The sequence below is a fragment of the Silene latifolia genome, chromosome 5 (genome assembly GCF_048544455.1).
Source record: "Silene latifolia isolate original U9 population chromosome 5, ASM4854445v1, whole genome shotgun sequence".
In the NCBI taxonomy this organism is placed as follows: Eukaryota; Viridiplantae; Streptophyta; class Magnoliopsida; order Caryophyllales; family Caryophyllaceae; genus Silene; species Silene latifolia.
In genome coordinates, this window is record NC_133530.1 from 54,367,638 (window position 1) to 54,392,583 (window position 24,946).

The window sequence follows — 24,946 nt, forward strand, 5'->3', positions numbered from 1 at the left end:
GAAAACAAGGATTAAAGCAAACAAATAACAAGATTAAGATTAATAAGGGAAGAAAGATTACAATCTCTAGCAATCTGGCGTAAAGATCAATCCAATAGCAAGCAAAAGATTAAAGAAGGAGTTCAACAGCAGAAAATGTATATAAGAGAGATTAAGAGTTCTAAGGTGAAAGAAGCGTCCTAATGACATAATTAGCAAAATGTTTAAATAGGAAAATAAAACTTAACGAAATAAAACTAATCACGGGTCACTTAAAGCCTGTGTGAAACTAAAACCTCTCGATCGAGTGAATTCAAAACACTCGATCGAGGACTTCATCAGTTAATCCTCTCGATCGAGTAAATATTCTTCTCGATCGAGGACTTCCAGGAATTAGCATTTCGATCGAGTAAGCTAAAGTACTCGATCGACCTTTTATATCCTCCAAACCACTCGATCGAATCAAAGGACCTCTCGATCGAGTGCTTTTCCTCAAGGTCAGCTTCTAATTCGTCTTTGACTGCTTCGTTGACCACCCTTCACGCACTCCAAGGCATAGTTCTCGCTCTAACATTCCCGTCTCCTCAATATGCATGCTAAATAGGACGAAAAGAGCACGGTTTCACCACTTTCAGGTTCATTTCTGCAATTCAGACAAAACAAACCAAAGTAGCCAATTTGGGGCATTTTGCGATATATAACGGTATAAAAATGCATAGAAATACGTGCAAAATAACACTAAAAAAGCTATATAAAATGCACGTATCACTCAAGTTCTTGGAATTACAATTACAATGTTCAATTGGTTGGATATTGCTAATCTATTCCTCCTCATGTTGTTTAATAATAATAACCTTTCTTTGAATGTTTGTTTACGAGCTACAGCTAAAGTTATGAGGTTTTAGAAGCTAATCTTCTTATACTCCGTAGAAGGGAGATAAACTTAGCAATTTGTTGGCTACTTGATTACTTCTTGTGCAGTAAGTTAAATTATCATGATTCTTTATATTTTCTTTGTCTCAATTATTATTTTACATTTAGTTAAAATATTACTAAGAGTACAAAAGGTAAAAAATAATGGAGACACGGGTGATTTGAAATTACGATCAATGACCTTTAAAGAAGAATAAAATGGAAGGACAAGACTCAACAACATTTACAATGATCTGACAACTGATTATTTTACAACATTATTTTATAGGTTAGAACTCAGCAAGATTAACCTTAATTAAGGCGGAAAAATCTATGTGATGAGTGGTTGAATCACCGGCTAGAGTGATGACGGTGTATGTAAGTTGTAAGTATGTTTAAGATGCTCATTATTCACCTAACTACTATATTCGTCCCTCGAGACTATGGGAGGAATTCTATGCTTATGTGCGATAAACCCAGTTACGTAAAAAAACTGATTGATTACTCGAACATTTACACAAGAAAGTGCATCACATATTTAATGTGCGGTCAATTATGTTTTAGAGACGAACTAAGTTTGTCTTGCAATTTCACTCCTTATGTTGAATTCTATTTTTACGTTTCAGGTACTGTTAAAGTGGTTATCATATTGAAGCTGTTTGAAAAATTACTTAACAAAATCCGCTGCAAGTTGAGAATATAAACAACGGAGACTTTCACTTTGGACACTCTCAAATTCCGCTGGTTCATCACATTTGTTGGAGCAAATTGTACACTTAGTTCGACCGAATTGATAGCAAGGTTGTAATGTTTAGAAAGTACTTAGTTAGACCAATTTGATGGCCGGGTCAAACTCTAATTTTTAGCAAATTCATATCTCCGACAGTCATTGTTGTCAGAATCCCGATTCGATCCTATGATTCTACGATTTTACGATCCAAAAATGCTTGTCCGATCCCGGATCCTACGATTCTATCATGTTTGTAGAATCTTACGATCCTATTTATTTGAAATTTTCTAGAGGTAGGATCATAATACGATTCTACAATCTTACGATCCTACGATCCGACTCCATAGTAAACATATTAAAATAAATTTTTATATAACGACATCGTAAAATCCAAATTTCATGTCATTTGTAGAAACATGTTCATGAAATGATACTAAACTCATTAATTATCAATATTTTGGGTATAAATAAGTGTTTTGATCTTCAATTATACATTTTTACCAAATAAAAAACTATATTTAGTGAATTTGTACAATCTTACGATTCTACGATCCGATTCCACCGATTCGATCCTACCCTCCCCATCGATTCAAAGTAGAATCCTGATCCTGACAACATTGCCGACAGTAGGTCTTGAACAAATTTAATGACCTTCCGATACATTTTTGTGAACTGAGCCCGTACTTTATCAGTGAGGATCATATGTCCCATATGGTGTCCCATCTTCTGTCCCATGCTACTCTTTGCTTGACACATCAACATAGGAGATAATAAATATACCATATATGTGGTTTTTATGTCTATGTGTCAAAAGGAGAGAGAATATCTGAAATAAAAAAAAATTGATAATTGTCATACTATAGAATACAAATAACATTGAATCATTAATGTACTTAACATCCTCAAACATTATCATTTACCAATTACCAAACTACAAAATATGTACTAATTATCACTTATCATACATTCATACTATAGAATATAAATAAACATTGAATCATTAACATAAGTCGCATGACATGAACAATTTCGTGAATTTCACGGGTAAAAGAACTACTGTAGTTATTATTATTATAACAACAAAGCGTAAAATATGGATTCCCGCCTCAAAACACATTTCCTCATTAAAAGTATAAATTGGTAAATAGTAATAATAATGATCATAAAATATATGTTAATAAATTAAATACATAAAAGTCGTTTAATAAATGTAACTCCTTCACATTTACCGTTGACAATTCGTTAACTATGTCTTCAAATACACAGGGTATTATAGTCTTCCCTCCTTAAAAAGAACTTTGTCCCCGAAATTTACCCAAACTACTCAAAACTGACACCATACACACCAATAGAAATGCTATCTTTATTAGCTCATACTATGAAGGCAATTACACACATTACTTAATTGTATAACTTATAGAAGTAAAGATAACCAATCACATTAAACACACATAAGTAAAGTTATACTAAAATGTGAAACTTTTAGTAGTATCACATTCTACCCTCCTAAAAATAAACTTCGTCCCGAAATTTCCTAATAAATACTTTATTAAAGCACTACGAGTATCTTAAATGCCCATACAGTAATAATCCTCCAGCAACCAACTCAACCATATGATTGTCAATATAAACATTAATTCCATTTTAGCAAATTACCCAAGTACTCTAACAAACATGTCATCTAATTGGAATATCAACTCAATCCATACAATATTTACTCGTAACACCATGCCAACAGAATTACCAAATAAAATTTTCATTTTCACCGAATAGCAACGCACATATTTAATGATCATATCAATGACATCATGTAAGCACACTAATAGAACACATTAACAAAGTCTATGCAATGATAAAACAATTTTATTAAAAGCTTTGTCGTAAAAACATGCATTTACAAAAGTTAGAAAACATGTTGTAACTTCCAAAAATCACCAATAAATAACTGCTTAATTATTTCCTGAGTTTTGTATACTTTTTAGAAAATACAGAGAGTTAACAAGATATGAAAACAAGAATCAAGTCAATAGCTCAAATAATCAGTTTATAAGGATTTTTATAACGCAATTGGTCTAAACAGAATTTTATTGTCACATAGTTACAAATCTGGGTCAACTTGCAAAAATCACCATTAAATATCAAGACATCAACTTTTAACGAGACTTATCAATTTGAAAACGTATATGAGTCCTTTAAACAGTGGAGTTAGAATCATGCGTAAATTATAAGTACTTTTTAAATGACAATTTATAAAAAATTATTGGTCGAAAACATGACTGCACAATATCATTTTGACCATTGTCTACTAAAACATTTATTTCTCCTAAATCGGAAATTATCTAAGCATGTAATTAACGGCAAACGAAAGCTAACACAAAGGGTTATTAGCTATAAGATTTACGTTCATTGATGATAATCAGACAATAAACCCAATCAAAACAAATTAGCGTAAAAATCTGAGAAAGCAAATTTTCAGCCATATCACACTTTTTACTAAGACAGATAAAATCAAACATAGGTATCTAATATTGAGCACATTAAAGTAAATATTATAACTTAACAAAGACTTTTATACTAAAATGTTATCAGAATGCCACAACCATCGAGATTTTACAATCCTACCCTCCTTAAAATTAAGGTTACGTCCTCGTAACCTTGGTCATCAACGAAGACACTCAACCGTATTATTTCTTAATTTAATTTTAACATTTTAAAAGAAAGTGTACATAGCATAACATGGTTCAGGGCAACACTTTCCGCATATCTCTAGATATGGTTTATCTACTCCCACACACAACATCCAAGCATATGTGAAACATCCAACTAATATTATTAGCATCTGTAGTCCCATATATATATAAACCAATTGATAATGAAATCCACCACACAAATCATATGATCACCCAAATTGAAAAAATATGCTAATATCACTTCCATATCACACGGCCTTAGGCCATTCATACCATCTCATAATATGTACCTCAATCTACATCCTGCAACAAGGTTAGTAATTTCTATCTTAAAGCATCCATAGACCCATATTAAATCAACATTCTTATTAAATACCCATCACTCATTATCCTTCCCCAAGGTATCCGGTTCAAAACTGAGAGTGCCATGGTACGAAGAAAAGGGATCCTTCTTAATCGCACTAAGAGTGGCTCCTTACAGTTCCTACCTGGGGTTCATTTTATTAGACACATCCTAAGGCCTTTATTGTTCATTGGTTTAGGCCTGCGGATTGTTTTGCTCTGATACCACTTTGTAACACCCTCACTTATTCAGGAGCCTTTAGCTAGACATCCCAAGTAAATAAGAGCATTACCATCTCGGTTTCCCGAGGTAGTGAATAATAAAGTACAACAAACCAAAGTACTTTAAATAAAATTTAGCGATTACATGTTTAGTACAAACTATCCAAACTAAAACTTAATATAAAATTTTACAACTCGCAACGAAAATAAATAAAGTGATTAAATAATCTATATGGTCTAGACTTCTAGGTAGACTGGCCAAGTCCTCACGCATTCCCATAAGCTCCTAAATCAGCTAATCTTTAGTACCTGTCAAATATGCTCCCCAATTATGGTTCATCACAGGTGTTCACGAATACACGTCAACCACGAGGTTGAGTAGGAATAACCAACAATAATACAAGATGAAATAAATGAAAATACATGATATGATATGATATGATATGATATGATATGATATGATATGATATGATATGATATGATATGATATGATATGATATGATATGATATGATATGATATGATATGATATGATATGATATGATATGATATGATATGATATGATATGATATGATATGATATGATATGATATGATATGATATGATATGCAAATACAACTGAGCTCATCACCCGAAACACACGTTCATCCTACCAATCTCTGGCCCGAGGTATTCATCATCCCAACCGAAGTTGGGGTATTCACTATCCCAACCGAAGTTGAGGTATTCAATTATACGCCATGTCGATATAAAAATCATCTCATACACGAGGCTGAGGTATCCAATGCAACGAAATTACAATATAAATAATTAAACAATAAACAATCCAACAATATATAATCCACATCAATTAATCCATCCATTTCCACAATATTTTTATAAATTCCACAACCAACAAAGATAAGACGAGTTGATTAGTTATCCTACCTGTTAGTAAATCTTTGAGTCACATGAGTCACACAAGCAATCAAATCGATCCTTTACACATCCATAACCTACATAACATAATTATGTACAATTACTACATAACCAGCCAACTAATCATGCACTTATCCTATGCCCATCACGTCCTAATCCTTTTGACAACTTCAAAGCTAAATCTCTAATTCTAGTTTTATAACACAGTTCAGTCTCGCTATAAAATTCATAATTAATTCAGTAAAAATCCAAACGATGCAAGACTAATGGGGTTGGAACCCTAAGACATATATCTACTACAGTTCTTGTGAAATAGAGTTTCCTCAAATTCCAGACTTATCAAGGTTTTCTTGAAAGATTTATCAATACTGACTAATTCCGTCGCATAAAAAGTATCAATTCATAAAACATGTTTAACATATGATTTTTGAGAAATTCATATGCCTAACATTATCTAGACTCTTCAAAGTTAATGTATGCAAAAGACCAAACTAAATTTAAATTTATAAATTAGGTTTACGATTAAACTTTAGACTACTAGTGCATTCGCGGATTCTCAGTCGACATGTTCATAACGAATTTATTCTAGAAAATCTACAAGACCAATTGCGACGAAATTTTACAGGCATAAACTAGACTTGAAAATAACCTAAGTCTATTCTTTACATTTTCGAAGATAAAAAATTTAAAACGGTCTAATAATTCATTTAAGACAACTTATAGATTTACAGAATTGCTGTAACTTTATTCTTTAATAAAATCGTCACAAGTTATGAAAGCATAAGTGGGGTTATTATGAGAGAGAAAGGTAGAGGGAGAAAGCTCTAATTTCCTCTTCGATTGTTTCCTGATTTACGCAATGGCTAGGTCAAGAAAATCAAATAATAATCCAAAAAAATCACAAAAAAAGCAGAATGGAAAGCAGATTATTATAGAAGAAGAATTGTTAGATGATTGTGAGCAAGATGATATCCCTTTGAACACGAAACCTGCAGCAAGGTGTCTCCTCCCGTATGATCTTGATTTGGATTTGGATGAACCTGAAGTGGATGCTGTTGCGGATGAGGAGCCTACCCAGGCTGAGGATGCATCATGGACGGAGGTATTAAGTCGCAAAGTGAAGAAAACAATCCAAAAATCTAGTACGCCTTCAAACCCTAAGGTAATGCTTCAGCTGTCTGATGATGATGTTGCAGCGGAAATTAATTACTGGAAATCTTCGGTTTTCTGTTACATTCTAGCAGCCAGTCCCCCTTGGAATGTAATTGAAGGGTTTATAAAGCGTGTTTGGTATAAATTAGACATTGATAAAATTTCCTTTATGCCGAATGGAATTTTTTTGGTGAGGTTTAAGTCGATTGAAATGCAACAAAAAGCTTTACAATCTGAGCAACTTATGTTTGATAACAAACCCGTGATTGTGAATGAATGGAAGTCTGATTCTGAGCTGATTAAGCAGGAACTTTCAACTGTTCTCATATGGGTTAAATTGACAGGATTAGAACTCAAATTTTGGGGTGAAGGTACTTTGAAGAAGATAAGTGGTCTAATTGGGGAGTATGTGCGTTGTGATGAAGCAACCCAGCAAAAAACACTCCTTAATTTTGCTAAGGTCTTGGTCAAAGTTAAACCTGATCAGAAATATCTTGAGGGGATCGAGTTTTTGGATGAGAAAGGTAAACTACAGAAGATCAAGGTGGTTTATGACTGGCTGCCAATTAATTGCACTATCTGTAAAGGAATGGGACATTTAGCAGCTAGTTGTAGGAAACCTAAGGCTAAGATGAATGATCAACCAAAAGCTGCAAAGAAAGTGTGGAAGCCTGTTAATAGAACTCAGGTTCCTGTCCCTGAGGTTTCTGTTCCTGCTGCTCCACCAAAACCAAAGCCACAACAACCTACTGTGCAGGAAATAATAAAACCTAGGGTGCCAATCACTCCTGCCAGAATATTAACGAGAATGAATACTCAGGCATATGGTAATGAGACTGGTCTCAGTAAAGCTACTTTCCTGGATAGCTTTAGTGCTGCTGTGCAGAGATCTGTGCAGAGATCAGTGCAGTAGGCCAAGGGAGGTTTAAACAATAGGAGAGGTCTAGTGGAAGGAATAGTTGAGGAAGGCTCTACTTCCAGAGTTGGTAATGGATAATTTCGGTTTTTGGAATGTGCGACGACTAAATAGCCTTAATAAACAGAAAGAAATAAAGTGGTTCTTGCATAATAATAATGTAGGGCTTTTTGGGTTAGTAGAAACTAGGGTCAAAAGTATTAATTGGTTGAAAGTAAGGAATAACATTTGCTCTAGTTGGACAATTTGCACCAATTACAGTTTCCATAAAGGTGGTAGAGTGTGGTTGATGTGGAATCCTCAGGTGTTTGATGTGGATGTTTTTGATATTACAAGTCAAACCATTCACTCTTTTGTCCAGGATAAGATTAATGGTAGGAAGTTTTGGTTTACTGTTGTGTATGGATTCAATCATATTAACAGTAGAGTTGAATTATGGGAAAAGTTGAAGGAATATAGCAATAGTTGCAATAAAGCTTGGGCTATAGGGGGAGACTTTAACAATGTTTTGCAGTTTCAGGAAAGGATAGGCTCTGAAGTTACTGCTGCAGAAATTATTCCATTCCAGAACTGTGTTAGTTGGTGTCATCTTCAGGATATCCCAGCAATAGGGTCTTATTTCACCTAGAATAATAAGCAAGGTGCTGATACAAGAGTCTATAGTAGGATTGATCGGCTGATGGTTAATTCTGAGTGGCTTGCTCATTATCCTGAGGCCTTTGCTAATTTTCTACCTGAGGGGCTCTTTGATCATTGCCTCTGCATTGTGCAATTTGGTGAAATGGTAGGAAGGAAAAGGGCTCCTTTTAAATATTATAATATGTGGTCCATGAGCTCTGAGTTTGAGAGGACTGTTAAGGATACCTGGGATGAAGGGGTTGATGGCACTTTGATGTTTCAGTTGGTTACAAAGTTAAAGAAGTTGAAAGGCCAACTTAAGCTACTCAATAAGAAAGATTTTAATGACATTGAAAATAATAGTTCCATTACTTTTATGGCTCTGACTCAAATCCAGAGAGAACTTAGAAACAAGCCTCTTGATTCTGAGTTGATAGCAGCTGAAAGATCTATAGCTCTTGAGTATGCTCAATTGTTGAAAGCTAAACATAGATTTCTAATGCAAAAATCAAAATCTGAATGGGCTGCAGAAGGGGATGACAACACAGCATACTTCCATGCCAGTTTAAGGAGTAGAAGGAGCAAAAATAAGGTTATCCAGATTGCTGACATCCATGGTGCTAATCAGTCTGATAGTCAAGGGATTAATGGGGCTTTTGAGGAATATTTTACCCAAATTTTAGGGACTAGTAAGGAGGTTATGGGAGTTCATGTGCCCACTGTGAGAAGAGGCAAACTGATTACTCCTGATATGCATTCCATATTGCTTAAGCCAGTGACAGTTGATGAAATTAAGCAGGCTATGTATTCCATTCCAGGGACCAAAGCCCCAGGACCTGATGGATACACTAGCCAGTTCTTCAAAGATAGTTGGGATGTAACTGGGGAGAGTGTTACTGATGCCATTTTGGATTTTTTCACTCATGGTAAGCTTTTAAAACAGATCAATAATACAGTTTTGACCTTTATTCCTAAGGTTGACAGGCCTGTTTCTGTGACTCAGTTTCGACCAATAGCATGTTGTAACACTGTTTATAAGTGTATAGCAAAGCTATTGTGTAATAGATTAGGTGTTGTTCTACCACATATCATAAGTCCTAATCAGAGTGCCTTTGTTAAGGGGAGGGATATAGTGGAAAATATACTAATTTGCCAGGATTTAATAAGATTGTACACAAGGAAAGCTTGTTCTCCCAGGGTGATGATCAAGGTTGACCTCCAGAAAGCATATGACAGTATTGAATGGGAATTTCTGAAGGACATGCTCCATGCTTTGCAATTCCCTGGACTTTTTATTCAGTGGATCATGGAGTGTGTGAGTACTCCATCCTTCTCTCTTGCCTTAAATGGGGAGTTTTTTTTGCTTCTTTAAAGCTAAGAGAGGGATAAGGCAGGATGACCCTTTATCCCCTCTTCTTTTCACTATCTGTATGGAATACCTAAGTAGGGTGTTGATGGTGGTTCAGGAAAAAGAGGGTTTCAAATTTCATCCTCTCTGCAAACCTTTGGCTCTGTCTCATCTTTGTTTTGCAGATGACCTGCTTTTGTTTTGTAAAGGGGATAAGAATGTGGTTGTAATGTTACTAAGGGCCTTTGAAACTTTCTCTCAAGCTTCAGGTCTTTGTATGAATCAAAGTAAGTCCTGCATCTACAGTAATGAAGTTCCAAATGAGATTCTTACTGAGATTATTCATGTGGCGGGTATAGTTGAGGGTAAGCTTCCATTTAGATACTTGGGAGTTCCCATTTCTGCAAAGAGGTTATCTGCCTTGGACTGTGCTAAGCTTGTTGATAAGGTGTGTGAAAGGATAAGAGCTTTAGGGGCAAGGAAGTTATCATATGCTGGCAGATTAGTACTTGTGAAGTCTGTACTGAGCACATTACATTGTTACTGGACCAGAATTTTTGTCCTCCCTTCAGGCATTCTCAATAAAATTAAAGCATTATGTCGAAGTTTCCTTTGGCAAGGAAAGGAAGCTGCTAATTCTCCTCCTCTAATTGCTTGGGAGAAATGTTGCAAAAGTAAGAAGAATGGGGGGTTGGGCATTGTTGATCTGAGAAGGTGGAACAAAGCAGCATTAGGTAAGTATATATGGTGGATTAGTCAAAAGAAGGACCATCTATGGGTTAGATGGGTTCACTCTATTTACATTAAGGGTGCTAACTGGATGACTTATCAACCTAATTTATTCTAGCTGGTCATGGCGTAAGATCTGTAGCATTAAAGAGCAGTTGCAGCCTGGTTATCATGGTACGTGGTGGTTGCAGGATAGTAATGCTTATACAATCAAGCAAGGTTATCAGTGGCTGGGTGGAGTTGATGTGCAGCAGCAATGGCATAAGTTTGTGTGGAATCATCTTAGTCTTCCCAAACATTGCTTCATTGGGTGGATTGCAGCTAATAGAAGACTTCTAACGAAAGATAGACTGCATTCTTTGCATTTGAGTACTGATAAGGTTTGTGTTCTCTGTGGGATTGAGGATGAGGATCACTGCCATTTATTTTTTAAATGTCAGTTTAGTAGAAGATGTTTAGCTTTGGTAAGTCAACTGGTAGGACTCCAACTTCCAGTGACTGATGTTATCCAATGGTGGCTTTCAAAAAGGTGCAGGAGCTTACTCAGGAAGAAGGTTATTGGTGCTATGATTCAAGGTCTGATTTATAAAATCTGGGAAGTTAGGAACAAATGTCGATTTGAGAACTTGATTGTTAGGCCTGAGTTTATTGTAAAAGTGATTAAAGAGGAGGTCATGTTTCGAGTTTTTCATGTTTGTAATGCTAAGAATAGGGATAGTATTAGTCAATGGCTAAAATAGCATTAGATTAGTACTTGCTCTTGTTGATGAGATGGATGATGTAATTCGAAGGTTATTTTAGTTATAATATACTTACATTTTACCAAAAAAAAAAATCGTCACAAATTTAAATATAGATGATTATACTCTCTCCAATTTCTTATATTGTTCCCTTTTCTTTTTTGCCTAAGAATTGAGAGAATCAATTTGGACCACACAATATACATGACCCCACATGTAGTTGATTTTGACCACATAAAGTTTTCCAAAAAAGGAAAGAGAGAACAACAATGAAATTGGATGGAAAGGGAAAGAGGAACATTATAGGAAATTGGAGGGAGTATCTAATCTAGACATGATTAGGTGATGAAGTAAAACTTAAAACATGCTTATAAAGATTAAATATTAAATCTTTGAAAGATTAACGACGAACTTACAAAATAAAAAATTCAATCCAATGGAAGTAGATGCAAAATCCCTAAATTGATTGCCCAATTCCCTTCTCCCTTTTTATCTCCCTTGTAATTCCTCCTCGCTTCCTCTAACTTTTATGTGATGTTGTAAAAGTGAATAAGTGATTTATGAATAGGCTAGCATGATATATATACATATAGTAGTAAGGTAGTATTAGGCTCCGTTTGGCACGACACTTCAGGTAGCTTATTTGACCAAAGTAGCTTATTTGACCAAAATTTCAGCTACTTGATTGTTTTGCAAGTGTTTGGCAAGTAGCTTATTTTGTCAAATAAGGTACCTAAAATGAAATGCTACCTCAGGTAGCATTTGAGAAATCAGGTACCTGAAATGACTTATTTTCTATTTTTTACCCATTTATTCCATAATATTAAATAATTTTCATATCCTTTTACGTCATTTTACCAAAATCAGCTACCTTTCCAGCTAGTTTGCCAAACACATTTTTATATAATCAGTTACCTTATCAACTCCTAATTTTCAGCTACCTTGTTAGTTACCTTTTTCATGTTTCAGTTAGTTTTTCAGTTTTCAGCTACCTTTCCTGGTTTCTGCTACCTTTTCAGGTAGTTTTGCCAAACAGTGCCTATTTTAAGAAAGTTTCTCTCTTCATTATTATTATTATTATTATTATTATTATTATTATTATTATTATTATTATTATTATTATTATTATTATTATTATTATTATTATTATTATATTATTATTATTATTATTATTATTATTATTATTATTATTATTATTATTATTATTATTATATTATTATTATTATTATTACTATTATTATTATTATTATTATTATTATTATTACTATTATTATTATTATTATTATTATTATTATTATTATTATTATTATTATTATTATTATTATTATTATTATTATTATTATTATTATTATTATAACAACAAAGCGTAAAATATGGATTCCCGTCTCAAAACACATTTCCTCATTAAAAGTATAAATTGGTAAATAGTAATAATAATGATCATAAAATATATGCTAATAAATTAAATTCATAAAAGTCGTTTAATAAATGTAACTCCTTCACATTTACCGTTGACAATCCTTTAACTAAGTCTTCAAATATACGGGGTACTATAATTCGGAGATGTAATTTAATCAATTATAAGGTCAATCGAATTACCTAAGGTCACAAAATCAGTCGATTCAATTATGCCCTTTAGAGTTAGAATAAAATGCAATCGTTATAACTACCCTAATTAGTTAGTCACGACCCTAATTAATTATAAGACCATATATACACTAGAGAAATTAAGGTCTACTAAATAAGAATAAGGGAGAAATGTTAAGGATAAACTTACAACTGCTAATAAATGAGAAGGAACAGGAAATGGAAACAAATCTTTAAATGTGTGAGCTAGATTTTGATGGATAAGATGTGTATAATGTTTTTAGAGGTTTTAAGTGAGCAGTAGGGTAAGGTGAGAGTGATTTGAGTGAAGGAAATCTGAAAATATAAGGATTAGAGAGTGATAGGCCACCTACCACAATCTCGTACAAAAGTTGGACAACGACAGGTCACTCGATCAAGTGACCAGTTCACTCGGTCGAGTGAACCCTTTACTCGGTCGAGTGACGATCTCCAATAGCCTACATAAAAACCGAAGGACTTACTTGGACGAGTATACCCCAACTCGATAGAGTGAGACACTACTCGGTCGAGTACAATGACCGAGTAAGGCTCTAAAAGCATGGGTGTTACACCATGTCGGTTTCACGAGGCAGTGAATCAGAACTACAATTAAACAACATTTTATATATAAATAACATGTTTAATGAATTACATACTAATAAATGAATAACAAGTGTGAACTATACATTATACAACTCAACTACCTTCTATGTCGTTTAACATCTAGCTATGCAACTAAACTCTAAGTTTCCTTAGCTCGTCCCATCTCCTGCAAGGTACCAAAACCAATAATGTACTCAAACTACTCCCTATATGACCAAAAATATCATATGGTTCATCACAAGCAATGATACTGTCGTTTCGTACCAAAAATAAAATACCTAAGTACTACTAACAGAAGTCAGCGGTAAGTAGGGTCGATCTCCACAGGGAGGCGGTGTACTATCTATTTGTCTATTCTATCCGTCTGATGTCACAATTGGGGGTTGAATTGATTGTGTTGACTAAACTAAAGACTAAAGCGAGGGAAAAAGATGAGAGAAATTAACAACAAGAGAGAAGGGAGTATGCTAGGAGTCGGTCCACCGTGGCAGCTATCAGATCTTATATTATCGAGAATACTAAGGCGATTAGACTATTGATAAGAAGAGCTATGGTCGTCACCTTTCGGTCCTTAAACCGCCCTAGAGCGTAAACAGCTTAACTTTCGCCCTCACTGCTATACCCTATTGTAATTAAGCAAGCCTTCCCTTCCAATCTTTCGATCTAGGTCGGGGTTAACTAAATTTATGGTCTCCTGCATGCATTCATTCGACCGGATAACAGTTAAATTGCCTAATACAATTCCTATCGCAAGGCTAATCTATTTAATACAATTAAAACATTACTACCACGGCTTCCCTAATCCTAGCATACTACGGGAATTAGCTATGCATAATTAAAGGAAGAACAGGAAATAAAGGAGAAACAATAAACAACATTAAGAAATTAAGGAGAAAAAGGGAAGAGAAATTACTGTAAATAAATGATCCGGAAATGAAAGAACAAAAGTAACAGTAGAAAGAGTAGCAGTGTATTCGAACCAGAGAGAAAGGGAGAGTATATAGTGTGTGAGAGAGTTTATAATAACATACTGACTCCTTATTTATAAGAAAATAGGATTAGCTAAACCTAATGACGGAATTAAACCTAAAAAGCCCAGCCCGTCAGCAAAATCCACTCGATCGACTAACTAAAGGCTCTCGATCGAGTGGTATTCCTTAGCATTCCTCTCGATCGAGAACAATCCCTCTCGATCGAAGACTTCTTTCCCTTTAATCACTCGATCAAGAATAGGTAGCTCTCGATCGAGCAAATGGGTTCTCGATCGAGCACTTCTCAGCGCGTAATTTCTGCTTCGCGCACTGAACTTCAAACGGCTGCCATTTCTTCGTTACTTGGTCAAACAGGGTGATTCCGGTGGCATTGGAAAGCTAAAAGGACAAACTTTCATCTCCAATTGGAATCACCTGAATATCTGTTGTAGAACTCGAGATATGGCTCTTACAAGCAGGAACTAGCAAATTGAAGCACTCTCTTGGCTCGCCTAACTTCCTTACTCCAATGCGCATCTCAAAATAGCTTCATTCCCGCTCCAAATTCACTCTTCCTCCAAATGCATGCTAAAAGGATGGTAAAAGGCTTGATCTCACTACTTTTGGGTTCATTCCTGCAAATAAGACAAAACAAACCAAAGTAGCATATTCGGGGCATTTCGTAGCATAAAACCACGATAAAAGCATAGAAATACGTGCATAAAATAGGCTAAAAAGACTATATAAAATGCACGTATCAAATCTCCCCAAACCAAACCTTTACTCGTCCTCGAGTAAACTAAAATGCAACTAATGGAACGGAAAAAGATAACTCAGAGCTAGCTACAAATGCCCACTTAAGCCAATTTAATGCAGACAAACTAACACTTATAGCTAAACAGTCAAATGCAAACGAGTTATAAGATGTTTATAAATAAAGCTGAACCGTCGACCTTGCAAGACCTTTAATAATGGACTCTCACGGGTCACTCTTCTCTCATGAAGACAAGGGTAAGCATATGAATGTAAGAGAGAAGAAGAAAAATAGTCGCTCACCTAGACTACGACCCACATAAACATGCATGCAACTAATATGATAGACAATTCTAGCTACCGTACACACATTCCAACCAAACGAGGTCCTGTCACAGCCGAGGGCTTACAAAAATACGGTAAAGTGAGGCAATGGGTAAGAAAAGGCAAAACGATTATGGGAATGTGGAGGTATAGGTGATCAAGCTAGTACCTAAACAAAACCATATGAGACATATCCATTTCCAACTCAATTATGAATTAAACACATGCCCTCCATTTGGCATAAAATCTCACCAAACCGAACCAGAAATACTCCTCAAAAGATATAGGTAAAGCATAGGAGTGAAACCGAATAACAAACAACATCTTTTTTTTTTTTTTTGAATTCTTTTTTTTCTTCTTTCTTTTTCTATTTTTTTCGGTTTCTTCTTTTCTGATTTTTTCTTTTTTCGTTTTCTTTTTCACGTTTTTTCAACTCCTTTTCTTCATAAATACCAACTCCAAAACAACAGAATACGCGCCAACATTTGATACAATAGACAATATACCGCAGAACAATCTAAACTAGCTTGACAAGGCAGGCTAAATTTGGAATGTAGCTAAAGGTCAACAGGCAAATTTGGCTAATGTGGAGTTAAATGGGTAAAAATGAAAGAAAGGGAAATTGTAAGCACCTCCCTGCATGTGACACCAACTACTAACCCGAATGTATGACGGCAAAAAGCAATTGAATTTCATATATGTGCAAATTGATGATACATGATATGCAAGGAGTAACTACTCACAATCCTACATGAAACTGGTCATAAATGACACCAGTTTATAAGGCTTTAAATCTTAGAAATTATAAGTAGGTTGCCAAAATTTCAGGTCAAGTCTATTCGTTCAGCTAAATTAAACATTAACTCGTAGATATGCAATAAGACAAAGCTAAAAGACATCAGTTTAATGCAAGGCTTAAGCAAACGACAAATATAGTGCAATTTTATCATTGAAATCTACCGTTCCGACTCAACCTATATGCTAAAATAAACGTGAATTTTTGAATTTTTAACAATTTTTTGAATTTTTATGGAATTTTAAATTTTTATGAAATAAATAACAATGCAAACAGAAAATTAAACGTGATAACAGAAATGCAAATAAAAACAATATGCGAGATTGAGATATGGATGCATAACCTCCCCAAACCAAACCGTACAATGCCCCCATTGTACCAAAACATGGAAAGGAAATGCAAACTGAAGGAGAAAGAGAGTAAATGCGGAAAAACTCACAAGATAGCGCGAATAAGGGGACCTCCCCAAACCGACCATGAAATGGGAGGTTGCTAAAGGTCCGGAAAACCGTCTCAGGAAGCTAATCCAAGTCAACAACACTCGATATCCGTCCAACAGTGGTCGATCGAGTGAGTGGGCATCCAAGAACAGCTCGATCGAAAAGAGACTAGGTCGATCGAGTGGTTTCTTACTTTGCAGGTATTCGATCGAGTAGATATTAGCTCGATCGAGAGGATTTGGCAGCACAAGTGCTCGATCGAGTGCAAAAAGTACTCGATCGAGTACTTCTCGTCGTATCTCCTGCAAAAACGCAATAAGAACAGCCCGCAAACTAACAAGACAAACATACTGAGATAGTCTATGGTATAAAACCATTTATTACAACTTAAGGTAAATATAAATGCAGAAATAAATCGCCGGGTTGCCTCCCGGGTAGCGCTAGCTTCAGACAGGTCCCAGCTCGACCTTCTTTTTCTTCGAGCCACTATAATTAGTTACAATCAAAGCAACTCAAAGCGCGCAGCAACCTGTCAAATAGCTGCGCATGTGCTACACAACAGCATAAGTAGCACCAAAGTGGAATACAGAAATAGGAAATGAAATTATGTAAGCATTTAAGTCTAACAAATTTCCTATGTGAGCTCCTAAATTTATCCACAAAATAAAGGAGCGCGGGAGCAATTGTCAATATATGGGGGTTCCGATTCAGATTAACAGTTTTGAGATGATAAGGACGGTGAAAATTCTTTAAATTAATCGACCATATGAGAGGAGGTATAACTTTAAAAGAAACAGCGCGAGTCAAACGAGGCAAAATACTATTAGAACAAACAATAATAAAATTATCGTTTACTATCTCAGATCGGTCGCTCTCAATGACGGAATCGTAGGTAAAAGAGCTTATTACCTCTTCCGTGCTAGGAGCAATTACCGTCTCAACTGCTTCTTCATCAACCTCCTCAGTGGAATCCATCCCGTAAATCGCAGCTTCAAGTGTATCCGACTCATTTGTGAATAGGGAGGTTTACCGTAACCTTCATCATCGTCGACTCGTCATCCAAATCAAACCAAAATGACGAACCAAAGCTCCCAATGGCCATTTCAATCGATCGAGCGAGAATAATCACTCGATCGACCAACTTCCTCCCATCTCACTCGATCGAGTAACAACATCACTCGATCGAGAACTATCCTCCTGCATGTCACTCGATCGAGAAGGGATATTACTCGATCGAGGACTGTCTTCTGGAAATTCACTCGATCGACCATTATAAGTCACTCGATCGAGTGATTCTTCCTGCATAGAGCTGAAATCTTCACGTGGGGCAGTGAAATATGAAAGGAACTCGTCGTCCGAGTCATAGAAGTCATCCTCATCATTGGGCAACACGGTTTCCTCAGGAGAAAAACCGCTCTCAAAGAAGGTAAACCTCTTCTTCTTGCATCTCACTCGCTAATCGAGCTATTTGTGACTCCGAGTTCGGGATTCGAGCGTCCATATACCTATCACTCTCTTGCATTTGTGATACAAGCATTCTCATTAAATATGTCGACTCCGCGACCTCTTCTCTCTCCACCTCACCTAATTGAGCAACTGCAGACTCGAGCTCATCAAATCGCGAGACATATTCTTGCACTTGGAATGCCATTGCCTCCATCAAGGATTTCAGCTCCGCAATGTCTTCTTCTTGTATATCAGGGGAATCTTGTTGCGGCGGCCATTGATAGGGTGGATGTGGCGGCACAACTACTGATGCTGCATTGTGCTCGGCAGAACCACATCTCCGTAGCGGATCATAGGATGTTCCATATAACGGGACATCGGTGATGGGTCAAAGGTACTCAAGCCTTCCCTTTGATTGTCTTTCACCTAGAACTGTCTAGGTAGTACCTGTAAGGCCTATCAAAACAAAGACTAAACAAAAGATTAAAACGGCCTCAAGGGAAAAATCCCATGAGGCTAAAAACAGATAAAATTTAAACAAATAAATAGATAGATTGCCTCCCAAGCAACGGCGCCAAAATTTGATCATTGTCGTTTCGTACCAAAAATAAAATACCTAAGTACTACTAAAAGAAGTCAGCGGTAAGTAGGGTCGATCTCCACAGGGAGGCGGTGTACTATCTATTTGTCTATTCTATCCGTGTCACAATTGGGGGTTTTGAATTGATTGTGTTGACTAAACTAAAGACTAAAGCGAGGGAAAAAGATGAGAGAAATTAACAACAAGAGAGAAGGGAGTATGCTAGGAGTCGGTCCACCGTGGCAGCTATCAGATCTTATATTATCGAGAATACTAAGGCGATTAGACTATTGATAAGAAGAGCTATGGTCGTCACCTTTCGGTCCTTAAACCGCCCTAGAGCGTAAACGGCTTAACTTTCGCCCCTCACCGCTATACCCTATTGTAATTAAGCAAGCCTTCCCTTCCAATCTTTCGATCTAGGTCGGGGTTAACTAAATTTATGGTCTCCGGCATGCATTCATTCGATGGGATAACGAGTTAAATTGCCTAATACAATTCCTATCGCAAGGCTAATCTATTTAATACAATTAAAACATTACTACCACGGCTTCCCTAATCCTAGCATACTACGGGAATTAGCTATGCATAATTAAAGGAAGAACAGGAAATAAAGGAGAAACAATAAACAACATTAAGAAATTAAGGAGAAAAAGGGAAGAGAAATTACTGTAAATAAATGATCCGGAAATGAAAGAACAAAAGTAACAGTAGAAAGAGTAGCAGTGTATTCGAACCAGAGAGAAAGGGAGAGTATATAGTGTGTGAGAGAGTTTATAATAACATACTGACTCCTTATTTATAAGAAAATAGGATTAGCTAAACCTAATGACGGAATTAAACCTAAAAAGCCCAGCCCGTCAGCAAAATCCACTCGATCGACTAACTAAAGGCTCTCGATCGAGTGGTATTCCTTAGCATTCCTCTCGATCGAGAACAATCCCTCTCGATCGAAGACTTCTTTCCCTTTAATCACTCGATCAAGAATAGGTAGCTCTGGATCGAGCAAATGGGTTCTCGATCGAGCACTTCTCAGCGCGTAATTCCTGCTTCGCGCACTGAACTTCAAACGGCTGCCATTTCTTCGTTACTTGGTCAAACAGGGTGATTCCGGTGGCATTGGAAAGCTAAAAGGACAAACTTTCATCTACAATTGGAATCACCTGAATATCTGTTGTAGAACTCGAGATATGGCTCTTACAAGCAGGAACTAGCAAATTGAAGCACTCTCTTGGCTCGCCTAACTTCCTTACTCCAATGCGCATCTCAAAATAGCTTCATTCCCGCTCCAAATTCACTCTTCCTCCAAATGCATGCTAAAAGGATGGTAAAAGGCTTGATCTCACTACTTTTGGGTTCATTCCTGCAAATAAGACAAAACAAACCAAAGTAGCATATTCGGGGCATTTCGTAGCATAAAACCACGATAAAAGCATAGAAATACGTGCATAAAATAGGCTAAAAAGACTATATAAAATGCACGTATCAAGCAACCTCAATTAAAGCAGGCAACATTTACACACAACTAACACACGTCAATAACAATAATACGAATGCTCACAACATGACACATGTATAAGAATATGCAACACATCGATGAAGTGCACATGACACCACTCTCCATCCACCACTACCACAACCACGTCAACAATACCAAGGGCACGCCCAAGGTACCAAATAATTTGGTGACGGCACCGCAACACCGCCCACCAAACAGCCGGACCGCGACCCTTAAAATAGATACTTGGTACACACCCATGGTACCGAGCCCGGGCGCTAACCGAACCCATGCAAGACGTCGTGACACCACACGAGTCCCTGGATAACTCAAGCCATTAACATGCACGTCTCTCTTGGAGTAGGAAGCTCCAAGAGGCGATCCAAGCGTAAGACGGTCTCCCAACCGCCTTACGTCTCCTCAAAAACAACGCATCACAACCACAACTCCTCCAACATCCTCCATAGTCACATATAACACAATATACAATACCATATGTCAAACATGCTATGAATACGAGTATCGACAATAAATACGGTGGTTTTACGACACCATATCACCCTATCATGTTATAATGCAACTATACCAACAATATGAGACCAATGATAATCACCCATTATCATGTAAGGATGAAATTCCAAATCAATGTTATGAGACTAATACAATTCACCTATTAAATATGAGATGACCAACATTTATAACACATTGTAATACCCCGTATTTAAGACGGTAGAATTATATTAAAATGTATTTTAAAAGTATTTAATAATTATACAAATTAGTTAATTAAGTTGTAAGACGGAAATAAAATAATTAAATAATGATGAGTCGGTAATTATCGTAGCACGTGTGGCATGTCTGGCTCGTGTGACACGGGTTAATGGAGACGGAAGTATAATAATAGAATACTGCTAAGAATACATAATAATAATAGTAAAAACAACAACAATAATAATAATAATAATAATAATAATAATAATAATAATAATAATAATAATAATAATAATAATAATAATAATAATAATAATAGAGAGGAGAGGGAGAGGGGAAAACGTGCGATCAAGCGACGATCACCAGCCGATTCTACCCTAGTCCTGTTCCGTCACCACCAGTCACCACCCTAGTCCTTCTCCGCCATCTCATCGTCGGCGTCTGTTAGGGTTCTTGGGAAATTTGTAGAGGTTGTGTGATTAGGGCAGCTTTTTATTCGGTTTAGGGCAAAAACGCGGCTGGTGTTTTGCGGCTAGGGCTTCGTTTTTCCTCTTTTCTGGCCACCTTCGACGGCCAACCTCCACCTACATTGACTTTTAGACCTCACGTCGCCAGTCCTAGGTGGTTGTCGTTGGTTGTTTTTGGGCGGTTGCCGTTGGTTGCTGCTACTGTTTGTGGGATCGTGCGGCTGGTTTCGAGGGGCACTAGCATTCATCGTGTTTAGTGTTTGCCTGCGCCACCACTCATTGGCCTTTAGACCTCAAGTCGCCGGCCAAGGGTGTGGTGCCTGTCGGCCGTTCCTTTGGTTCCTCTCCGGTGAGTTTCCTGGTTGTTTTCGTTTTGTTCTTCTTCTCGTTTTTTTGCATTTGTTTTTTTTTCTGCTGCGTCTTTCTTTCTTTGGTGGTGACGGGTGTTCTTTGGTATATCGTTAGCGGCCTTTGTAAGTCTTTGCTACATTGTTGTGGTTGTGGTTTGTGGTGGGGTTGCGGTTTTTAGTGCCGAGTGATAGGGTTCTTTTGGTTGGTTGTTAACCATCGCGGGAGTAGGTGGTGTGTTGGTGGTCAGCTTCACCGGGAGTAGGTCTAGCCTCTTTTTGCTCGTGCGGTGACCGGTGTGGTGGTTTTTCGTGCGGGTGTTTCTTTTGGTGGCTACATTGGTGTTTGTGCAAGTGGTGTGTTTCATTCATGCCCGAGCTTGTGCGGTACCATTGTCCTTTTTCGGGTCTTCATGGATGTCGGGATGGTTCTGGTAATGGCCTTGTAAAGGCAGCTTGGCAGAAACATTTACAGGTCCGACATTGTCATGCCGGTGCGTTGGCCCTTACGCGTCAGACTCTTTTCGATAGTTTGTTGTTTATACCAATGCCGAGAGTGTTTTGAGTCGGATGGGGCTCTGGTTGTGTGGGGTGTGTTTTATGACCCGTACTATTAGAGCAAACTGTCGGCATAGTCGGGGTGATTCTGTGATGCATCCGGAGTGTGTTGATGGCCTTTACACCTTCCATATACATGGTATTCCGAGACCTATGGCTCCTTCTTCTTCGGTTTCCGATGCTAGTGTGGAGCTCGTTCGGTGGTCTATATCTTCGTTGGATCGTTTATTGTCTTTAGGCCTTCGCACCGTGAAATCTATTCCTCCTAAGTGCCGTCTTGGGTTTGCTCGGGCTTTGAAAGGGGCCTTGGATGCGGTGTTTGATGCCCCTAGTGATCTCTCCCGCTGGGTTCGTTTGCTTGTTCTACCACTCTGTTTGCTCGAACTTTCGCTCCTCGGAGTAATCATGAGTGTCGGACTGCTATCCGCGACAGCGTCTGGAGGAGAGTATTGCTAGGGCTATCCTTGCCTGGGGGGCCCCTGGGGGGGGTTTGCAGTTGTTACAGGAGTGTTTGGATGAGGGTCCTTCTTCATTTTTCGTGGATGAGGCTCGGATTTGAGTGAGCTTAACCTCCGCCAATGTCGGCGGAAGATTACCGATGGCCACTATCTGCCTCGTACGGGTGCTTTCTTCCTGCGGGGTCGCCCCTACTCCGATGCCACTCTTGTGGCCCTGCGTGAGAAGCATCCTGTTGCCCCGCCTCCTTCATTGCCTCCTATGTCCCGGGGATCATCATCCTTTGGTTGCTTCTTCGGTGGTGGTCTTGGATATGATTCGGAGCTTCCCTCGTGGTACTTCTGGTGGGAGGGATGGTTTTCGTGCTTGACACCTTATGGACTGTTTGAGTGGCGGCTTCTTTGTGGCTATCTCCGACGATTTGATCACTTCTATTACTAGGGTGGTTAATCTTTTTCTTGAGGGCGGTGTCCTCTTCCTCCGGGTGAGTACATTGCCGGCGCGCCTCTCACACCGCTCGTTAAGCCGGGTGGGGAGTTCGTCCTATTCTTTGTTGGTACGGTTTGGAGACGGCTTGTCTCTAAGGTTGGTGCTTCTATGGTTGGTCCGTCCTTATCTTCTTATTTTGATGGGCTTCAGTTCGGGGTGGGTGTGTCCGGTGGAGGAGAGGCTATCTTGCATGCCTTGAACCGGCTCATTGAGGCTCGGGGTGACCGGGTGGGGCTTTCTTTGTTGCTGGTAGATTTCCAGAATGCGTTCAATCTTGTTGACCGTTCGACCATGCTACAAGAGGTCCGCCGTCGTTGCCCGGCTCTCTCCCGTTGGGTGGAGTTTTGTTATTCCAGCCCAGCCCGCCTTTTTTATGGGGAGCACTGTTTATGGTCTTGTCAGGGTGTTCAAGCGGGGTGATCCGTTGGGGCCTTTGCTTTTCGCGTTGGTTTTGCATCCCTTGGTTTGCAAGATCCGGGACACTTTTGACCTCACTTTGCAGGCTTGGTACTTAGATGATGGCACCATCGTGGGTGATACTTTGGAGGTGGGGAAGGTTTTGGACTTGATTAGCGTGGATGGCCCTCGTTTGGGACTACATCTTAATGTCTCCAAGACGGAGGTCTTTTGGCCTGTTGAGGATCCACGGAGTCGGCTTCCTGGGGTTTTCCCCACTTCTATTTCTCGGCCTTTACGCGGTGTTACAGTTTTGGGAGGACCTGTCAGTACTTGTCCTGGTTTTAGCAGTGAGATTGTGGCGACGAGAGTGACTAAGACCATTGAGCTAATGGACTTGGTTGCGAGGATTGAGGACCCGCAGTGTGAGTTGCTTCTTCTTCGAGCTTGTACTGGTATTTCTAAGCTCTACTTCTCCCTTCGTACTTGTTCCCCTAGTGTGTTTGGGTCTGTCCATCTTCCTTTTGATGCCGCTCTTCGTTCTAGTTTGGAACGTATTGTCACCGCGTCGGGCGGGTTTTGGGGATTGGCGGTGGCGCCCTTGCTACGTTCCTTTTCACCTTGGTGGTCTTGGTGTCTATGCGGCGGGAGATGTTTTATTTTATGCTTTTATTGCGTCCCGCTTGCGGTCTATTTGGTTTGCGGGCTAAGCTCCTCGGCCCTTCCGGTGTTGTAGCCGCCGGCCTGCTTTTGATGATGCCGCATGTGTGTTTCTTGTGACTACGGGTTCGATATATTAGGTCACCCTAGTGAAATTGCTGCCCCCAAACTTATGAAGAAATTGGCAGATATTTATTTCGCGACAGTTCTTCGCTACCTCGTAGTCTGTTTTTCTCTTTGACACCACGTCGGCTGCTTTATGGCGATCTCGGCAGGTTCTCACTCCTCCGATTGGTTACGTGCGGTTCCCATCTCGGGGTTGGGGCGGACTATGAACGGGAGGACTTACCGTAGTGTCTTTGGGGTATCGCCTGGGTGTTCCGTTATTCACGGTATCTAGGCCCTGTCCTGCTTGCTCTCGGGTTTTTTTTGGGATGTTTTTGGGGACCACGCGGTTTCTTATCTTGCATCTTGTGGGCGTTAAACATCGGCATAACCTTGTCGGGACACTCTTTTCGACATCTGCTATAGATCCGGTATTCTTTGGGGG

The 24,946-nt window shown here is 38.3% G+C and overlaps 1 protein-coding gene across 1 annotated transcript; it reads left to right on the top strand.

Annotated features, from left to right (window-relative positions):
• The first annotated feature begins 7,931 nt into the window (after positions 1 to 7,931).
• LOC141655383 (uncharacterized) lies at positions 7,932 to 8,486 on the top strand. Its single transcript, XM_074462467.1, has one exon. It carries the CDS (start codon positions 7,932 to 7,934, stop codon positions 8,484 to 8,486), a length of 555 nt encoding a protein of 184 aa, XP_074318568.1.
• Positions 8,487 to 24,946: the final 16,460 nt, after the last annotated feature.